Source organism: Argiope bruennichi, chromosome X1 (assembly GCF_947563725.1).
Source record: "Argiope bruennichi chromosome X1, qqArgBrue1.1, whole genome shotgun sequence".
NCBI lineage: Eukaryota > Metazoa > Arthropoda > Arachnida > Araneae > Araneidae > Argiope > Argiope bruennichi.
Window position 1 is genome coordinate 34,001,051 of NC_079162.1, and position 18,587 is coordinate 34,019,637.

Consider the following 18,587-nt stretch of genomic DNA (forward strand, 5'->3'; position numbering starts at 1 on the left):
GACATTATTTTAAAAAAATGTTGCCTGACTTGAGCTTACCTGATTTTTGTACTGGTAACATTTCGGATTTTCATGTCTGGTGCTCCTAAGTTAGTCAAGGTAGCCCAGTACTTTGAGATATGACTTTCCCTCATAAATCCCAAAAAAGAACAGGTACGGTCAACATTCTCAACTTTTTCATCAGTTGCCGCTAGCTGTGGTGACCAGGTGGTAAGGTATCAGCCGATTCAAGACCTGATTTTTCCGAAGAACCATCGTGTAAGCGGGTCTAGTGCACATTAAATCTATCAAGGTCAAATGTCTTCCCATTGGTGTGGTGCTGAAGTCTGGAGAGGGTGGTTCCAGATGAGGACTCGTCCTCATCATCTAACTGTTGTCCAAAATTACAAAGTACGTCCCAAAATAGTTCAATTGCTGCTTTAAAACAGGACATTAATATAACCATCTAACAATAATTACCTGCAAACGTTGTTTCATCTCCTCTCCTGAGGAGGAACAGGTTCCATCTCCCAGTTGACGTTGCTCCAGTCACCTCATTACTACAGAACTCAACAGGGATTATTGTGACCAGCTGTTATGCTTATTATCTGTCCAACTTTTGCATTGAAAATAACAGCCAACAAAAGTTCAAATAATCTTCACTCTCATGGTAAAAGGCTAGAAATCTTTTCCATCATTTTTTTTTAAATATTTTTAAATTTCCAGGGTATTGTAATATTATGTTAAAATTACTATCCATAATGGATTTCCTTCTAATATCTGAAATGGAAACGGCTAAACATGAGATGAGTATGTTTTATGTCCCATTTTGAACTTATGCGAGGGGTAATTTGAGACCGACTTTGTAATTTTGAAACGCAGTCAGATGATAAAGAAGGTATATGAGTCTACGTCCAGTTTTTCGAATTTTCATTCATGTCAACGGTAGAATCTTTCACTCTCAATGACAAATATAGAGTGCAATAAGCTCACATGCCCGGTGGATCTTTGACAGAATTGTATTTCCAATCCACATTCTTCCGACTCTAAAACTGATACGTTACGACAAGGCCAATATCTTCTCCGAACACAAAGCTTTCGAATTTGATTCATTATTTCAATACATATCAAAGCTTTCATGAAAATGGCTGAATCAATTTGTGTAAACTATGATATGAAATAGCTGGGAAACAAACGAAGTCATTTTATTAATTCATTTACATTTTTATCAGAAAGAATAGTCTTGAAGAATAATGTGTGTGTGGAAAACTGATATTCTTCGAAAATTCAAAATGAATATTGCTAGTATAATTTTAACCAGCAGATGATGATAATTCAAATGACGCCTGCAGGGAAGCATCGAAGATGCAACACGTCATAATTGGTGTCTATCAGCAACATAAAATAGTAAAAGCCTCGTTATAATTTGAGGATGGACTAATTATTTTTAACCCCTTAATCTACAAATATATTTATCTCCTAGTTAAATGATATACTCTATTTGGTACATTAATTGTTAATTCCATTCACACAAAAACGTGAAGGACAGCTGAGATTCCTAAGCGTGTCCAAGTGATTTTTGTCTTTTAAAGCAATTACTTTTTTGACTTGATTACAGATTTAATTACTTACTTATTTACTAAATTACCAATGTAGGCGAAATGGTACCTTTATTTAAAATAAATGTACATAAAATATTCAATATATAATAAAAAAATATTTTGATGTAAAAAATCAGATATCTTTTCTGTAAAAATCAGAACGATTGATAAAATTTTTTGGCACAAAATTGTAAGTATTTTCTATTACTTCAACCGTATAAAAAGATGGATCTTAAAATATCTTGAACATTCTTCATAGGTTTCTTAAGCAACCAAGAATCTTCAATGCCTGGAAATTTAGGTTTATGGGACCAAAGAATGGCAATGAAATGGGTATATCAAAACATCATATATTTTGGAGGAGATCCACAAAAAATCACTATTGCAGGTCACGATGCTGGAGGAGCATCAGTCGGATTTCACATTTTATCTCCGCTTTCACACAGTAAGTATAAGCTGACAATTAGACACAAATCGCCACTCTTGATGAAAATATTGGAACTAAAAATTTATCTATCTCGCTTATTACTATTCTGATTCAGAATTTTATATTACACGCGAATAGACAGATCGACAGAGTTTCATTACCAAAACTATAAATATATACTTAAAATTAAATTATGTTTAAATAGGTAAATGACTAATAGGTAACACTGCATAATCATAATTAGGACTATTTAATTGAGCTTAATAAACTCTCTATCTTTTGTCAAACAGAAAGTTTAGTTGCCATTGATCATAACACTTTTTTCTAAAACTTAACAAAACAAATGAAGAAACATAAAACAATTGGAAATACATTCAAATAAATTGTTTTTCCAAATATGATTTAAAATTTGAGTTGTGAATTAATTTTCAATTAATTAGAAAGGCTTTTATTAGATCTTTATATTTTTGTAAACGATTCAGCATAATCTTTATTCATATAAACAAAAAAGAATTATTATCCTGCTGATATTTATAAAATCCCTCTAGATCTGGGAAAACACTCTCAAGGTTTTTGAAAATAGATCAGAAGATTCAAGGTTGAAAGACTTCTCAGGATACTTCTTTAGAACTTCTCAAACCAGAAACTAAAATTGAAATTCGAGCAAATTTTTTCTTAAAAGGATGATTTACACCTTTTTAATACGAATATCTTATTTTTTATATATTAATTCTCATTTCATTTTAGAAAAGTATTCCATAATTGCATTTATTTCTATATAAGGTTTTTCGAGATTTAAAAGGTGCTGCAACAAGGAATTTCCTTAAAAAAAATATTTCACGACACAAACATTTCGGCGTCATTCATATTGACAAAATTGTCACAAATTTTTGTAGAAAAGCTTTTTATCATTTATAAATGTAAGCAATAAGCGCTCTTACCAGCATTTATCAATTTTGGAATACTATACACAATTTCTCTTTCATAACCATCTTAAGGACGTAGATCATTGAGTCTGTATTGTTATAAAAATATGTCCCCTGATTGTATAGTGCGAAGACCCTCAAGCTCGATAACGAATAACTATTCCACAAGAAAAGCACGAAAACACTGGTTGCAAGACATAGCCGGCGGGTACACAAAACCAGCACTTGCAGAAAAAAACAATACGCAAACAGCAAATCGTTTTTAAACAATCGCAACAGCACAAAGCACCCAAAAAGAACTCACTTTAAGATCAACATTCCTAAGAGATAATTCGTTTTTCTGTATTAACTTTTGGGTTTGCGCCACCGTTTATATACCTTCCGTGGCAATGTATGGAAGTTTCTGGAAAGATCCCGTGTCTTGGCTCCGAATGGAGATATCGTTAAAGTCCCTGCACTTTCGAGAGCCTTCATATTTGATGCTAAAGTCATTGAGTCACCAATGAACAAATGATCAAGACGGGGATCACTGATCTAGCATCTTTTCAGCATCCTTTAAAATATCTGTAAAACTGTCATCGTTCTCCTAGACAAACTGTGTAAGGAAGCATTATTACAAATTCGTAACAATATATAAAAGAGAAAGGCTGGTTAAAAGATGTGTAAAAATAAACTTTTAAAAACTTGGAAAATCTAGCAACTTAACAACTCCTATCAAAGACTTATTTTACTTTTTAGCATTAAATTATTTCCAAAGCAATTAATTAACACCTTCTAGTTCAACTTATATAGAATCTAGGGGAAATCGATTACAAAATAATTACCGTAATCATGAAAATGCAATGGATTAAGTAGTAAATTATGACCAAAATCACAAATCGCATGTAAAGTTAATTCTTTAATTTTATCATTTTACCATTTTTGTTATAATAAGACAGATTTTAATATGAGAATGCAAAGCGTCGTAATCGAGACGGATTAGTTCTGAAATCATAGAAAAATAAAGATACTTGGCATTCTCAATAATTATTTAACCTTATATTTGAATTAAAGGGCGACACAATTTTTTCCTATATATTTACAGTTTAGATCTACGTTGTAAATTTATGGTTAGCAAAGAAAAAAACTTTCTGAATAGTTTAATAAATTTATTCATTAAGCATTTCATTAATTTAAAAAATTAATAATGCTACAAAAGATCACTTACCTAATTAAAGTATAGCGGACGTTCTTTTTATTGAAAATGAATATTACAGAAGGGTTTTAGAGACATAAAAGGTAGGTAATTTTTTCTAGTAATTTCTATGATCTGGTTTTTGAAATTGTCCTCTCTTTTTTCAATACGCAGCTTAGATTGTTCCAAAAATATATCCTCAAAAAATGTCTAATGAGCAATCTTACTTTTGAGCATTTGTTTTGTTTCGTTACAACCTAATTACCTTTAATAAGTATTTTGTTTTAAATGATTGGAGTCTGTGGAAATCTGGTCTAACCACGGAGCAAAAATGTGCTTACGAATATTTTCTTGAGATTATACAAGCATTTAATGTCATTTAATAGTTACAATAGTAACTATTAAATGACATTAAATGCATAACAACAATCTAAAGAAGAAGATAATGAAAACAATTCATGCAATGAGAGAAATAGAGCTATTACAATACAAATATTATCTCTTTTCAACAAAACTCTTACTGATAAACATATAAAAAAAACTTTATAATAATTGTATCAACAACAGATTTCTGCTCTAAATGGGCTTGAAATTATCTACATTAAAAGGTTTAATGAATAAGTAGCCTCCGAAAATGTATTATGAAGCATGGAATGCCATAATAAAAGTTCAGCATCATCAATTTTTTTAAAAAATTAGTTCATCTCTATATTGAAGCATCAAAATGTATAAAATTATTACTTCTTTCTTCATCTCTACTGAACTAGCAATCATGAAGCATGAAAACTGACAAAATGGAATTAAATATAAAACAGAAATAAGTGGTGAAGGTTTCCTTTTATGTTGTACTCCAGATAAAGATTTCTCTCTTCATATAGCCAGCGATCTCAAAATTTATCAGTTGTACTTTCACATGAACTAAGACAAAGTCTTAAGCAACTACGCTTCTGAAGATCTATAAGACAGAAGAAGATCTATAAGAGCAAAGAAGATCTATAAGAAATACCTATTTTCAGACTAGGGATTTCTTTTTGAATGCTACCATAAAAGAAAATACATAGAAAAATCTTTGTGATTTGTTCTCTATAAAAACGAAGCTGGCTATACAAGATAAATATTTAGTGTCTATATTTTCACCATAAGTGAAATGTACCAGTAAGTTCACTTATATTCGTTTCTCTTTTTGTATTTTCAATCGATCATGAATGCAAGCTGCCTGTCCTTAAATGTAAAATAATGCTTTAAGCGAGAATTGGATTTGCAAAATGTCATATACATTACCTGAAGCCTCGCATCAACATCATTGGAAAGACCTCGGTTATACTTTCATTCAGCCCTACCAAGAAATGCATTCCGTTGTACATCAATTAGGTCAAGTTACAAGCCAAATGACAACGGAAGCAGATATTTGTCAGGCAGTAATATATTATTAACAGCAATGAGCTTAATGCTCTATATTCCAGTGATTTCCGATGTGCACCAGACAATATCCGTGGCATATTCTCTGGACCCAGAAGAGCACTTTCAGATAGTATTTTTTGTTCTCTCAACTCAAAATAGGCATGAAAAGTGACGATTTGGTCTGTTTCAGACAATCAGAGGACTGCTTGCTTGGAGAACCTTCTAGAATGACTTCTTCGCATTTGAGAAGTGTTTGAAACTATCCAAGCTGAGTATAGAAAGAAGAGAAGGCGATACTCAAAATTAAGTATGCAACACAGCTACAGGTGAGGTGTTTTTCTTTCAAAGATAAAATCACCACCCTTTGAAGAAAATTTGTGTACTTTATCATTTAGCTTCGTTTTGGACCTTTGCAGTCGAAATGTCAGTGAAATTAATAACCAATGCTTGTAAGTATTAGGATGTAGAACTCGAATTATAAATTAATAGAAATATAAACAATATAATTTACTGTGGAAAATTAATTAACAATCCATTTGATTTACAAATATATAAGAATATTCCTGAAATACAATATATAATAAGAATTTTGCATACCTACAAATAATGCATTTCGTACTGTTTCGAATGCAAAGGGTTTATAAGAAACATTCAATAAATAACTTTTCATAGGATTTGAAAATATTTATTATACACAAAATTTCTTCCCGTTTAGGTTACTTTAATGCAGCAATATCAGGCAGTGGAACAGCCTTAGATCCATGGGTCATGAGTCATTTACCTAAAAATGCTGCAGTTGTGGCTACCAGTTTGAGATGTCCAACGAACTACACAGAAAACATGATTTCTTGTTTGAAGATGAGCCAACTGAATGATATTTTGGAAGTTCAAATGAAATTAGACAAGGTATTCTTTTTATGGTATTAAACTGAAGAACAGTGAGTACTATATAAACAACTGAAGTGTGCACACGTTTAGCTGATATATATTCAAAAATAAATACTTAAATAATTTTTATAAAGATAAAAAATGACGCTTTCATTTGTTTTAATATTCTTAAAAAAATGCTCTCAGAACGAACAGTAAACTTTCCAAGTCAATAATAATTTTAAATTTAATATCAAGCAACCTATTGTCTGTTTTACACAAATGCATTCTTATTATAATGATAATTTGATTTTTTCCCCTTCAGTTGATATGATTTATGCTCACCGCTTCTAAGCAGTTCTCGGTGAGAAGTGGCAATACGATGTTTATATAATGATCTTAAATACTGATAAGACCATAGGAAAAAAACTTATATTATCTTCAAAAAAAAAAAAAAAAAAAAGCCATTTATAAATTCCGCTTGCAACCAATTTGCAGTTTTTTCTTTGTTATCTGATTGTAAAAATAAAGAGATTGGAAGAAGTTAATTCCTAACATATTGAAAATTTGAAATTTCAAGATTGCCCGTTCGATTACCAATTGCAGAACATACCTAAAATCATTCGAGCGTGATGCAATTTACCGAAACACTGATGATTCTAAATGTGGTTCATTTTCCTTACTGCCCACTATATTGCCTTTATGTTACTTTCTGTTTTAAAGATTAAAGTGACCATCATAATTTAATAAAAACTATACATCTAGTTTTTGACGTAGGAATTTGTTATGAATTCTGAAATTTTCTATACCATACAATGCTACAGAAGTCACCGATTATTTAGTAAAGCATTTGAATCTTTGTGGCATTAGGATTAAATAGTTTGATAGTAACATGATTAAATAGTTTGTAACTTAATATATTATTTAATGCTATTTCATATGTCTAATTATAGGTTATGTTTCGACCAACTGTAGATAAGGATGCAGAATTACCCTTTTTACCTTATCCTCCCCAAACGTTGTACTCATTAGGTTATCAAAAGAATGTTAGTTTTATTGCAGGAGTTACACAAAGGGAAGCCTTTGCTGAAGTTTCTAGTAAGTATGATTTTTAATTATTTTATTTTGTGTATATAGTTTTGCGTTTTCAAGAAATCAAATTAGAAATAAATTTGATCATTACCTGCCCACTGAATAAGCTTCAGATATTTGAATCCCGCTCTTGAATTACATAAAAACCAGTAACTCTTGTAAGCTGTCAGAGACTAGCCATATTGCAGAATCTGGAAGTATGTCATTTTCAGGAACACACAAATTAATTATTAGGTCATTTTAATAGTAGTAAGATCAATATCTGTCCCTTTAAACGTGTACGTTTGTATAGTTTCAATCATAATTTGCTTATGTTACAAGTAAAACTAGCGAGTAAATGCATTTGAAAGTGCCTTAACGTCGTCGAATTCCTTTGAAAAGGCTGATCCTACTCTATGCAGAGAATGCAACTTGTACAAGATATTCCGGCAGTAGGCAATAATGTTTTTATTACACGTGTGTACATAAAATATTTATTAAATTATTTACAATGTTTATGTAGATGATTAGATAACAACATATCTATGAATTGTACAGCATTGAAAAAAAATTCATATCAATGAAAGCAAAACTGAAATATAGAGAAATAAATGTTTTATATATATATATATATATATTCACGCTAGAACATGGATTCAAATTGTGCTTATAATGAGTTTTATCACACTTTGGACATATTAAAACCTTTTTTTATGTAATGAAAGATATAAGGAGAGTAGGCAATGATTTTCTCGATTATCTTTAAAAATAAAATATTTCGTGTATTACCCTCCATGAATTAGAAAATATATAAGCTAAACTTTTTCTACTAAATACATTCAATAAACTTAGGATAAAATAAATTTGAAAAATTTGTTTATCCTAAATTTCGTTTAGATAAGCAAAGGAAGATAATGAATCCGAAAATTGAACAAAGTGATTTTATTAAATTTATTGATTCAGCTCTTTTAATCTAAAATGTAAATTGAAATAAAACTATTTTTGCTGAATACGTTAATATCTGAAGTAAATGGATTTGAGTTAATAAAAACATAGATTTTCCAGTGTTGTTTTTTAATTCAAAGAACATAATTATATGTAAAGCCATTCTCAGATGATCAGAGAATGATACCATTCTTATTAATGTAAGAAGTATGATACCATTCTTACTAAAAATATTTTTCTCAAAAAAACAAATAAAAATTTTAAATTTTAAAACTTAATCAATATCAATTTCAGAAAAAAATTAATCCATCTTAAAAAAAACAACGCCAGAGTGAGTTTTTCAAATTCTGCTTTATTTTGCAAACGAATTTCATTTTATAGCCATATAAGAAAAATTTTCATTTTATAAGAACGGTCATTCGTTTAGCTGTATACGAATAATTTGAAATTTTAAAAAGAATTATTTCTTCCTCGAAAAATGAGACAAAACTTAAGTCTTTTTTTTATTTAAAATTTTCAATAATTTCCGAGGATTTAGTAGCTTTTAATCAATATCAAGCACTATAACTTTATTTCTGCGATATTAATAACACTTTAAAAACATAGTATAAGCAAAAGAAAATAATTAAGCAGCATTGTATGGAGATCGTTAATATTCAAATTGATATAATAGATCAAATACTATTAATATTCAAATCGTATATCGCTAATATTAAAATAGGAATAAAAACATTTTATTATTTAATCATTAAGAACATCATAATAATAAATTATACAACGAAGCAAATATTTTTATATAAATTTCAAAAGCACTTAAAGTGGATTTTAAGACTGCTTCATTTATCTTTTCTAGGACTGTAAAACAGGAAATTCATTTTCATCTTCTTCGGAATAATAACAGAAATGATATACGATTTTTAAAGCAATTATTATAGTGTACTAAATGAATCATACAGAAAATATAATAATTATCTAAAGAATATAATCAGAAAGTAATTTTCTTCTCTTGAAGGTGAGTTTCCAACTGCTGTGAAAACCCAGCATTTGGATAAAATCATTCAGCATCTTTTACAACCATATCTTCAGGACACATCTTATTTCCCCTTCATAATAAAAGCGGCAAAATATCATTATCTCAGAGGAGTTCATGTCCCCACATTTGAATCCATACAGCCACAAATGGTACAAGTAAGTGGATAATGTCATTAGTAGTTCGTTTTCCTATATTTCATTTTCAAAAGTAAAAATAATAATTTTTTTCTACGATGGAAAATTATTCTTGTTTACGATGGAAAATTATTCTTGTTTACGATGGAAAATTATTCTCTTCAAATAATAAAATTCTTAATGAATGCTATGTTTATTTATATCTTCAAGCATATAAAACATTAATATCAAAAGTAAATATTTGATATACAAATATGTAAAACACGACTTTGAATAAATAATTTTAAGTTCTTTAACCCTTTTTATTCTTCACAATTTTTAAGAATTAGTCTAATTTTTAAATATCATCCTTTGTCCAGTCCATAGAGAGAGCCGAATAGTTCACCGAATAGGAAGGCAAAAAGTGGGAAAGAGAGAGAGAGAGAAAGCATTCTGAACTTAAATAATTTTGGAAAAGAAAGTCAGTCTATTCTTTCAGTTGGCTCACGTGGAAAAAATAATAATTCGCGCAATTTCTGAAGTTAAAGATGCAGTGAAGCCGGAGTTCACGGGCTTAGGAAATTATTATCAAAATATTGTAAAAAGATCGAGCCTTGATTACCTTTAAAAGAATGTGTTCACCATTCCTAAAAGTAGCAAAACACAAATTCTTCTTTTTGTCTTGAGAATTTAATATTTATATGAATTATATATACATTTTTAATGTGAATACAAATGGAAGAATGAAAACATTACAAATGGAAGAATGAAACATGTGTTCTTTAAGAAAAGGGAACGATACTATTTAAATGAAATTCATAGTATTAACTTCAGGCAGAAAATATTGAACACCAATGAATGCTTTTGAAAATAGAGGAGACAAATCCATTAAACGAATATAAACAACAACAAAAAATTTGTAACCTCTTTATACACATTGGCATTACATATGTCTGGAGCCTGAAAGTTATATTCTGGTTTAACTGAAATTTTTTTCCGTCAGCGATCGGATCATAGGGGAAAAAAAAATCTTCCAGAAGAATCTAACAGATTTTAATAGTTATATTAAAAACTGACTAATAGCAAACTTTGTGGAACGTGATCAACTAAAATTATGTATAAAATAATAATTTAAATTCATCAGTTTTTAATGTATAAAAAAAAAGAAACGATTCAATTAAGAAAAACTGAAGAACAAAGAAAGTTCAATGAATTATTGCGAAAAATGTAACATGTTTTTGAAATTTAGTTTTAAAAAACGGTATCTAAATAATAAGGATTTACTTACCACACATTTTCAACTGGATTTAAATCTGAAGAATATGGCAGAGTCTTAATAATTTAGATCAGTTGTATATCAACAATAAGCAAACATTTAAGGCTGTATATTTGGGATCATTATCTTTTTACAACTTGAATGTGTTTTGAATTCCAAGTTTTTGGCAGATATTTTCAAGTTTTTTTTCCAGGATATTTATATAATTATATTTTTCCAAATTATTTCAATGAAAACTAAATTTCCCATGCCAGAAGCAGCAAAATAACTCCAAACCATTATGACTGCATGTCTGCATCTTCATGTTTGACTGTAGGCATAAGATATGTTGGATTGAGCTTTCATTGGGCTTTCTCCACACAGTTATTTGCCGTAAAATCCAGTCATAACTTTCTCTGTTTTTTACTAACGAAAAACTTTTGCTTGCAACTCTGCTGTTGTATCCATATGATTTAATAACCCGCCTTGTAGTTTCAGGATTTATTTTTTTCAAATTCTGTTTTAAGTTTCACTGTACTAAGCCTTGTTTTTTTCGTGATTGTATGCACGATAGACCTTCGATTCCTGGAAGTTAGTTTGTGAGGAGCTCCAGATTTCAATACATTTTCAGCAGTTTCACATAATTTCCATCATTTTGTAACAGTATATAACAATAGAATGACTTACTTTAATAAGTGTTCCGATAGTTTGGATGCTTTTACCTTCTTTAAAATGTTCTATGATTAAATTCCACACAGAATTTGTTTTAACTTTGGTGCATCCATCCACATCCATTTTAAATATAGAAATGTAAACAAATTTGCATGAAGCAGAAGTAATTTCAAATTACAAATTAAAATATTTGAAATATATGGGGGGTGGGATAATAATTAAAGTGCAAGTAGTTCAAGAATTCTAAAACAAAAACTATTTGGACTATATTGAAGAAACTTTACAGCATAAGAAAATGAAATTTAAAAAATTGATTTCAATTTCTTTTTCGAAAGGTGATTTTATTGACGTTACTTTGTAAATTGAAAATATAGCATATTTTTTTTTTGTTAACAGATATGAACTGAATTATTTCAATAATTACCCAATATATGAGCCTTCGAGTCCAATCAAACTCTGCAGACGAAAGACAGCGTAATCCATAATAGCACCTTAATGTTTTCTGGTGAATTTCTAGGACATGTCTAGTAATGCTACTTTTTAAATCAGCAACAAAATTATGCTTGATTATTCTTCTTCAAAATTATTCTTGATTATTCTACAAAATTATTCTTAATTATTATTCTTCAAAATTATTATTAGAAGTGGTCTTACAAATTCCTCACAACCAGAAGTCGTAAGAATTCAAATCAATGGAATGGGGTGTCCCAACATTTTGAAAATATTTGGTGACTATGTTATTCTAACTACAAGTTTAGCGAAGCAGTCGTTTAACATTACTGAGCAACATGAGATGGCGTTCCGTTTTGCATAAATGTTATTAAATTTAGGCATTTTCTTTCTTATAAAGCAGGGATCACAATATTTTCTAGAATTTTGTTGTAATGCACCTGTTACGCTATAGTGAACTAACTTTGTTGATGTAAGATTTCCGTGGGAAAAAATGGGCTTATAAATTGGACCAAATTGTAACAAACTCTGAATGCAAGGGTTTTCCAAAAACAAAATGCAGATTGGGGCTAGCCTTATATCCTAAAATTCTGTGAGTTGACCTGTCCTGGTAAAGTGAAATGCGCTTCAACCATCTAGAAAATCTTCCGAATCCATAATTCGCCGTTATTCATTTTAGAGAAAAAGGACTTGGAAAAATCATTTTTTTTTTTTTTTTATGCATCTCCGAGTTGCAGGCGCTGAAAATTTTTTTAATTTTACTCATGGTATCGAAAAAGTCCTTGCTACAGTTTTTGCGCTTACATGTCGCTGATCCACTGCTTCGTCAACTGCTTCGCTGATTTCTTCCACAATTTTTTGATTCACAGTACTTCATCTTCTAGTTTCAGAAAATTCTAGCTCTTACATGTCACTGATCCATTAATTCTCAATCAATTGCTTCACTGATTTCTTCCCCAATTTTTGATTCACAGTACTTAATCTTCTAGTTTCAGAAAGCACCCCGAGTTCTCATATAGTCTCAAATGTACTGATCATTTTCTTCAAGTCCTTCATACACATCAGTTCTTTTCCTAAAGATATTCTTTCAAAGCAGTGGTACAACTGCTAAAAACATTTTAAACAGAGCTCATTGTATCTTTGACAATGCCATGGTTACAATTTAAAGATATTCTTATTACTTTTATAAGCATAATGTTTTTAAAAGTGAAGTAAGGGCCATTTTGGCATAATTAAAAAAGAAAGAAAAAAAAAGCTTAAACAAGCTACAAGGTACTTGTTAAAATTTTTTTTCTCGTTTTTCTTTATTGTGTAATTTATTTCTCCATGCTGCAAATATCACAAATACCTAGTTTCTTCAATATACTCCCAACAATCCCTGGGTCCTTCAAACACTTGTACTTTAATTGTAACTAAATTGTATTCCATTTATAATAAAAAGAAATAACAAAAATATCGCCTACTAAAAAATTTAGTAAAACTTTCAAGTGCCCGGTTACTTATGTCAGACTGTTTTTAACACTGTCTCCGTAAATTAATTTTTTAAAAAAAGCATTGAATGTATTTTCATTATAATAGTCAGGTTTTATTATAAACAAAAGAAAGTGTATACGAAACAATTTTTGAAATAAATCTTTTAATATTTAGATGATGTTTTTTTTTAAAGTAAGTTCAAAAATACAAGAATCCAAAAAAGCAAATGTGAGTCACTGCAGGTAAGTACAATCAGTTGCTTCCCGAAAAACTCTAAATGGATGCTTTTTCGCTATGATTCTGAGAGGATGCTAATAAACTTATTTAGTTTTCAAAATCATAAGTAAACTCTTAGAGATCGTTTCAAGCAGTTATAAAGTTGCAACATGTTATGAGTCTAGCTTAATGCTACTTCTCATGCACTTAACCGTATTAATTAAATTTTGTTGTTATTGAAAAAGTAAATGTTTAAATACTATTTCTTTTTCATTAATAGCATGTTATTTATTTACAAATTTGTACAAAATTCACGACAAATCGCAATTTGTCAAAATAAATCGTAATACATTTAATATTCAACGCAGATAAAAAAAAAAATAATTTGGAGCAAATTAGCTCATATTAGATTTGTAAGAAATCTAATTATTTCTTTACATTTCAGATGATGTCAGACTTTTTATATAATAGTCCTCTACAGACTACCTTAAAATGGCATAGTAAAAAATCATCGAGTACGTTTATGTATGTTTTAAATTACGAAGATGAAGATAGTGACTTAGAAGATATACTTAGTTCTGAAGATGAAATCAAAAACTTAGGTAATTGTCATTTTGTACACATTTTTATTTCATTTCACTTGTTTTAATTACGTTACGTTTGAAACAATAGAGTTTTGTCATCTACTTTTTAATCACTTGCTAATGTAGTATTTAAAATTATTATCCGGTATTATCATATTATTTTTCCGAGTTAAGGAAATTCGCGAACGAACATTTTGTAGACATTACGAATATATATATTTTTTCAATTTTAAGACCAACTCTTTTTCAATTTTTGTAGAGTTATGCGGAAATTTCATAATTTAAATCGCAACTATCTCCGCTAATTTTATAGATAACTGAATGAAATTTTTTTCTGTGTTTTTATGTTATAGTGTACATTTTTCTAACTGGAATTTTCGGCTGATATTTATTTTTTGAGTTATTTTTATAACTTAATTATTTCATTGCTGGGGTGCTGCAACCTGACCCAATAAATTCGCATAGACATTTTACTATAGATACACGTTACTTCCTTAGCTAATCGGGAAGCTGTTTTGAATTTAAGGGCTTGATTTTATCTATCATCTTGTATATAGGTAGATTTTTTTAAATATAATAAAAAGTTTTTTTTAAAGGCTACTTTTAAATTCCATACGTTACCTTTAAATATATCAAAAGAAAAACAAACAAAGAAAATTTGAAATGACGATATTTTGACTTTAAAATTCGCCTAAAGGTTGATGTATACCAAATGAATATTGTTTACGAGTTTGGGAACACATACGAACTTGTAGGATAAAGAAAGAAAGAAAGAAGATAAAAAAAATGGAATGCATTCGATTTAGTCACTAAAGTGAAATGTAACTGCCCTATAAATAATAACTCGATGCTGGGTTTAATGAGTAAATAAATTAATTTTACATGGCACCATCTGGTTATAAAGTTGAGAAAATTTAAAGATTCCATTATAGTTATAAAAATTATTTAAAAAATATATTAAAGAATAAAAAGCAGAAAATGATAATGAAAGAGTTTTTAAAAATAGATGTTTATTAGTATATCAAAATGTATAAGAAAATTTTTTTATTAAATATATAGACCTTTAAACAAAATAGTAAAAGCCCGAAAAGTTGAAAAAAAAAATTATAAGAAATAATGAATAATATAAGAAAGGAAATCTAAAACTTTCATAAAAATTAAATGATGAATTACGAATTTTAAATTTTTATACTTTTTTTAATTATTGTGCTCTGAAGCATATTCAATAACATATTTTTGTGAAACAATATTTAAGATAAAAAATGTTTCACACTTTTGCGACTAAAAGTAATTTAATTATGAAAATCTGAATATCTCTATTTTACAAATAAAAAAAATAAGAGCGATTTCAAACTTATCCATCAATTATCTGAAAGAAAATACGCCAGGATCAGCCTTGGGAAAACTCGGGATCAGCCCCGAGTTTTCCCAAGGCTGATTAGTCTAAAATAATGAAATTGTTGATTTTCTAAAATAACGACACTCAAAGCTTTATAACTCGGTTAAATTTGGTCACAGAGGATTGAACTTCATATTCTCAAAATAATTTTATTGGATATGATTTATAGGATAGAAATATTGTATAAAATTTAGTCTTCATAATTGTTTTCAGAAGTATATTTATTGACATAAATAAAATAAAATATTACTCACCGCATTGACAGTATAATTAAAAACTACATTTTTCGATGAATCAAAATTTTTTTTGATTGAATAATACTTTGAGATAGGAGAAATATCGAAGGATTTGATCTTCTGTAATCATATTAAAAAACATTATTTATTTTGGTTTAAAAAAAAAACAAATACATTTATTGATTATAGTACACTTTCACTTCAGTTTAAAGCTTACATTTTAGAGAAGCAGACAGAAAATTACAGAGGCACATAATAAAATAAACAAAACCGCTTAAGGATTCTATATAATAGTATGAATTATATATCAAAATTTCAAATTTAGAAATATTTTGGTGAAGAAACTATTACTAGTTACATGCAGTATTTAATTGATAATTTTAGCTAGCATTACCCTCGCGAACCAGCTGATCGTTAAAGGCGGTTAATATAAAATACTTTTAAAAGAAACATAAGAATATAATTCTTTTTCTTTCTATCCAGTGATTTACAGAAATTGATTTTGTTAATTTACACATCTATTTGTATTTTTACAGATGATCTTCATACAGGGGATGCAAGTTTTGTATTCAATATTTCATTTTTTAATGAAAACAACTCTCACACTCCTAAAGCGAATCATGTTAAAAAATTGCTCTGTAATATTTGGGGTAATTTTATAAAAGAAAGGTCAGTATATTTATACATTCAGATTCGATAATTAAAAATAATTTATTGGCAATCTAAATTATGTTATGAATGGAATAATTTGTTGGTTTTGTTCACGTATTGAGAGATCCTCAAGATTTTATTTTATTTTTTTAATTTCAGAAAAGAGTACAGACATTGGTAATTTAAAATCTATTTGCATTTTAAATTTTTTTAAATGCAAATAGAATTATTTATTAATTTATTATATATTTATTATTTATTAATTTAAATTATTTATTTTTGTTTCACTAAGTCTGATCTGCGATATGTAATTTTGTATTAATCTCGAAAGCAATTATAAAAATTAAAATAAAAAAAAATATGCGAAAGACCTTGAATAATAAATAAATTTTATTGAATTATATTAACATTTAAAAATACGTTTACAGATCTCCGTCAGTCCCAAATTGGAAAAAATTTACTGAGAAGCATAAGAACTACGTGGAAATTTCTACAACAATTGGCGCAAAAATAAATTACAGACAGAATGACATGGAACTTTGGACGGTTTTGGTGCCAGATCTCCAAAATATTCAAAATATTAGCATCACTATAGAGGAGGAAAGTCAAGAATTTTATGAAGATACAGATACTTTAAGTTATGGAGTAGCAGGTCTTGCCATTATGTTGGGAGTTCTTTGTATAGCTTTGGTAGGAGTAGTGATTATTACAAGAAGAAAATTCACACAAGCCTCTCTTATTCCAATTACATCTCACAGAGAAGAAGTGCAGTACAGTAGTATTGAATAAACTGCTTTCATTTTTACATTTTATTATGTCATTTCACAAATAAAGGATCTCTTTTTGTTACGAATATTTACTTGTACTTTAATATTTAAGAAACACATCACTTTTTCTGTTCAGTATCTTTTGATACTACAAGAAGTTTAAAAATATTATTACTTCTTTAACATCAATCGTTTACAGTTTTTCAGATATTTTATCATTAAAAGTTAGACGATGCAACTCTGAGATTCAATGTATTTTTTAAAACACACCAATTTGAATCATGAGAAATAAAGGAATTTTTTGTTTTTGTTATGAATAGTTAGTTATCTGTACTTTAAGAAAAATATCACTTTTTCAATTCAGCAATTAGAGAATTATTTTTAAAATTTCCCTTTTTTATGATTAGTAAAGTTTACTACAAATTGCTGAACTTTTACTATAGAAAAGAAATTGTTTTTCGCTAATAAACTTGGGTAAAGACCTAATTGAACTTACAACATACTGCAGATTTTCCCAAAAGATTCAATCAAGAATTAATGCAGGAATACTACCTTGCATACCGGATGTCTATTGTATACACGGGTCAATAGCTGATTTCTAAACGGTTAAAGATAGACATATTCCTCCTATAGAAAAAATATCTTCAGTGAAGTTAAGAATTATGTTTTATGTTGTTTGAATATAGCTGAAAAAAATTACGAAAACTACTTTTGTGCAGTACCCCAGTTCTCATTGTAAAACATTCAAGATGCCCTAAGATTTTAAATAAATAAAAAATCTGCTCTTCGGGATCCCTAATTGTAAGATAAGTTATGGAATCTTGAATTTCATTATTTTAAATTAATGAACAGCCACCTCGAGGAAATGGTAGTACATTGATTAGATTATATTTCTTTTGAAAAACCTTTGAAATAATCTAAAGTCTAAAACAGTGATATTTAAAGCTTCGTAGAAAAGGTTTTTTTTTTCTTTTTTTTTTTAGGAGGGCCACAGAGAGATTGGATTTTTTTTTTTTTTTTTTGTCTTAGATATTAGTGCGTAAAGAACATCTTACTAAATATGACCATAAGACCATTCGTAATTTAATTCAGCAGTTCTATTAACTCAGATAACATAAAATATAATACTTCATTCCATTTAAGACATTTTATCGAATGGATATCAATGCCTATCTTTAACGGTTTACAAACTCGCTATTGGGCCACTATTAGAGTATATGCCGTTATAATTCATGAAGATAAAATAACAGTACCATGTATTATTAAATCACGAAGTTAGCATTAAAATCTTAAAATTATATTTTTATAAAGTCTTGAATCGAAGACTGAAATTTTAGAGCATTTATT

At 28.7% G+C, this 18,587-nt stretch overlaps 1 protein-coding gene across 1 annotated transcript in view; it reads left to right on the top strand.

The window, feature by feature from the left end:
- Positions 1 to 17,326, top strand: part of LOC129958063 (venom carboxylesterase-6-like) — a 34,664-nt gene extending 17,338 nt beyond the window's left edge. The window contains exons 4-10 of the mRNA XM_056070232.1: positions 1,840 to 2,025; positions 6,224 to 6,414; positions 7,329 to 7,473; positions 9,404 to 9,579; positions 14,049 to 14,205; positions 16,359 to 16,491; positions 16,902 to 17,326. Of these exons, the coding sequence (XP_055926207.1) occupies positions 1,840 to 2,025; positions 6,224 to 6,414; positions 7,329 to 7,473; positions 9,404 to 9,579; positions 14,049 to 14,205; positions 16,359 to 16,491; positions 16,902 to 17,262 (1,349 nt within the window). The 3' untranslated portion in view covers positions 17,263 to 17,326. The remainder of the gene's footprint in view (positions 1 to 1,839; positions 2,026 to 6,223; positions 6,415 to 7,328; positions 7,474 to 9,403; positions 9,580 to 14,048; positions 14,206 to 16,358; positions 16,492 to 16,901) is intronic.
- Positions 17,327 to 18,587: the final 1,261 nt, after the last annotated feature.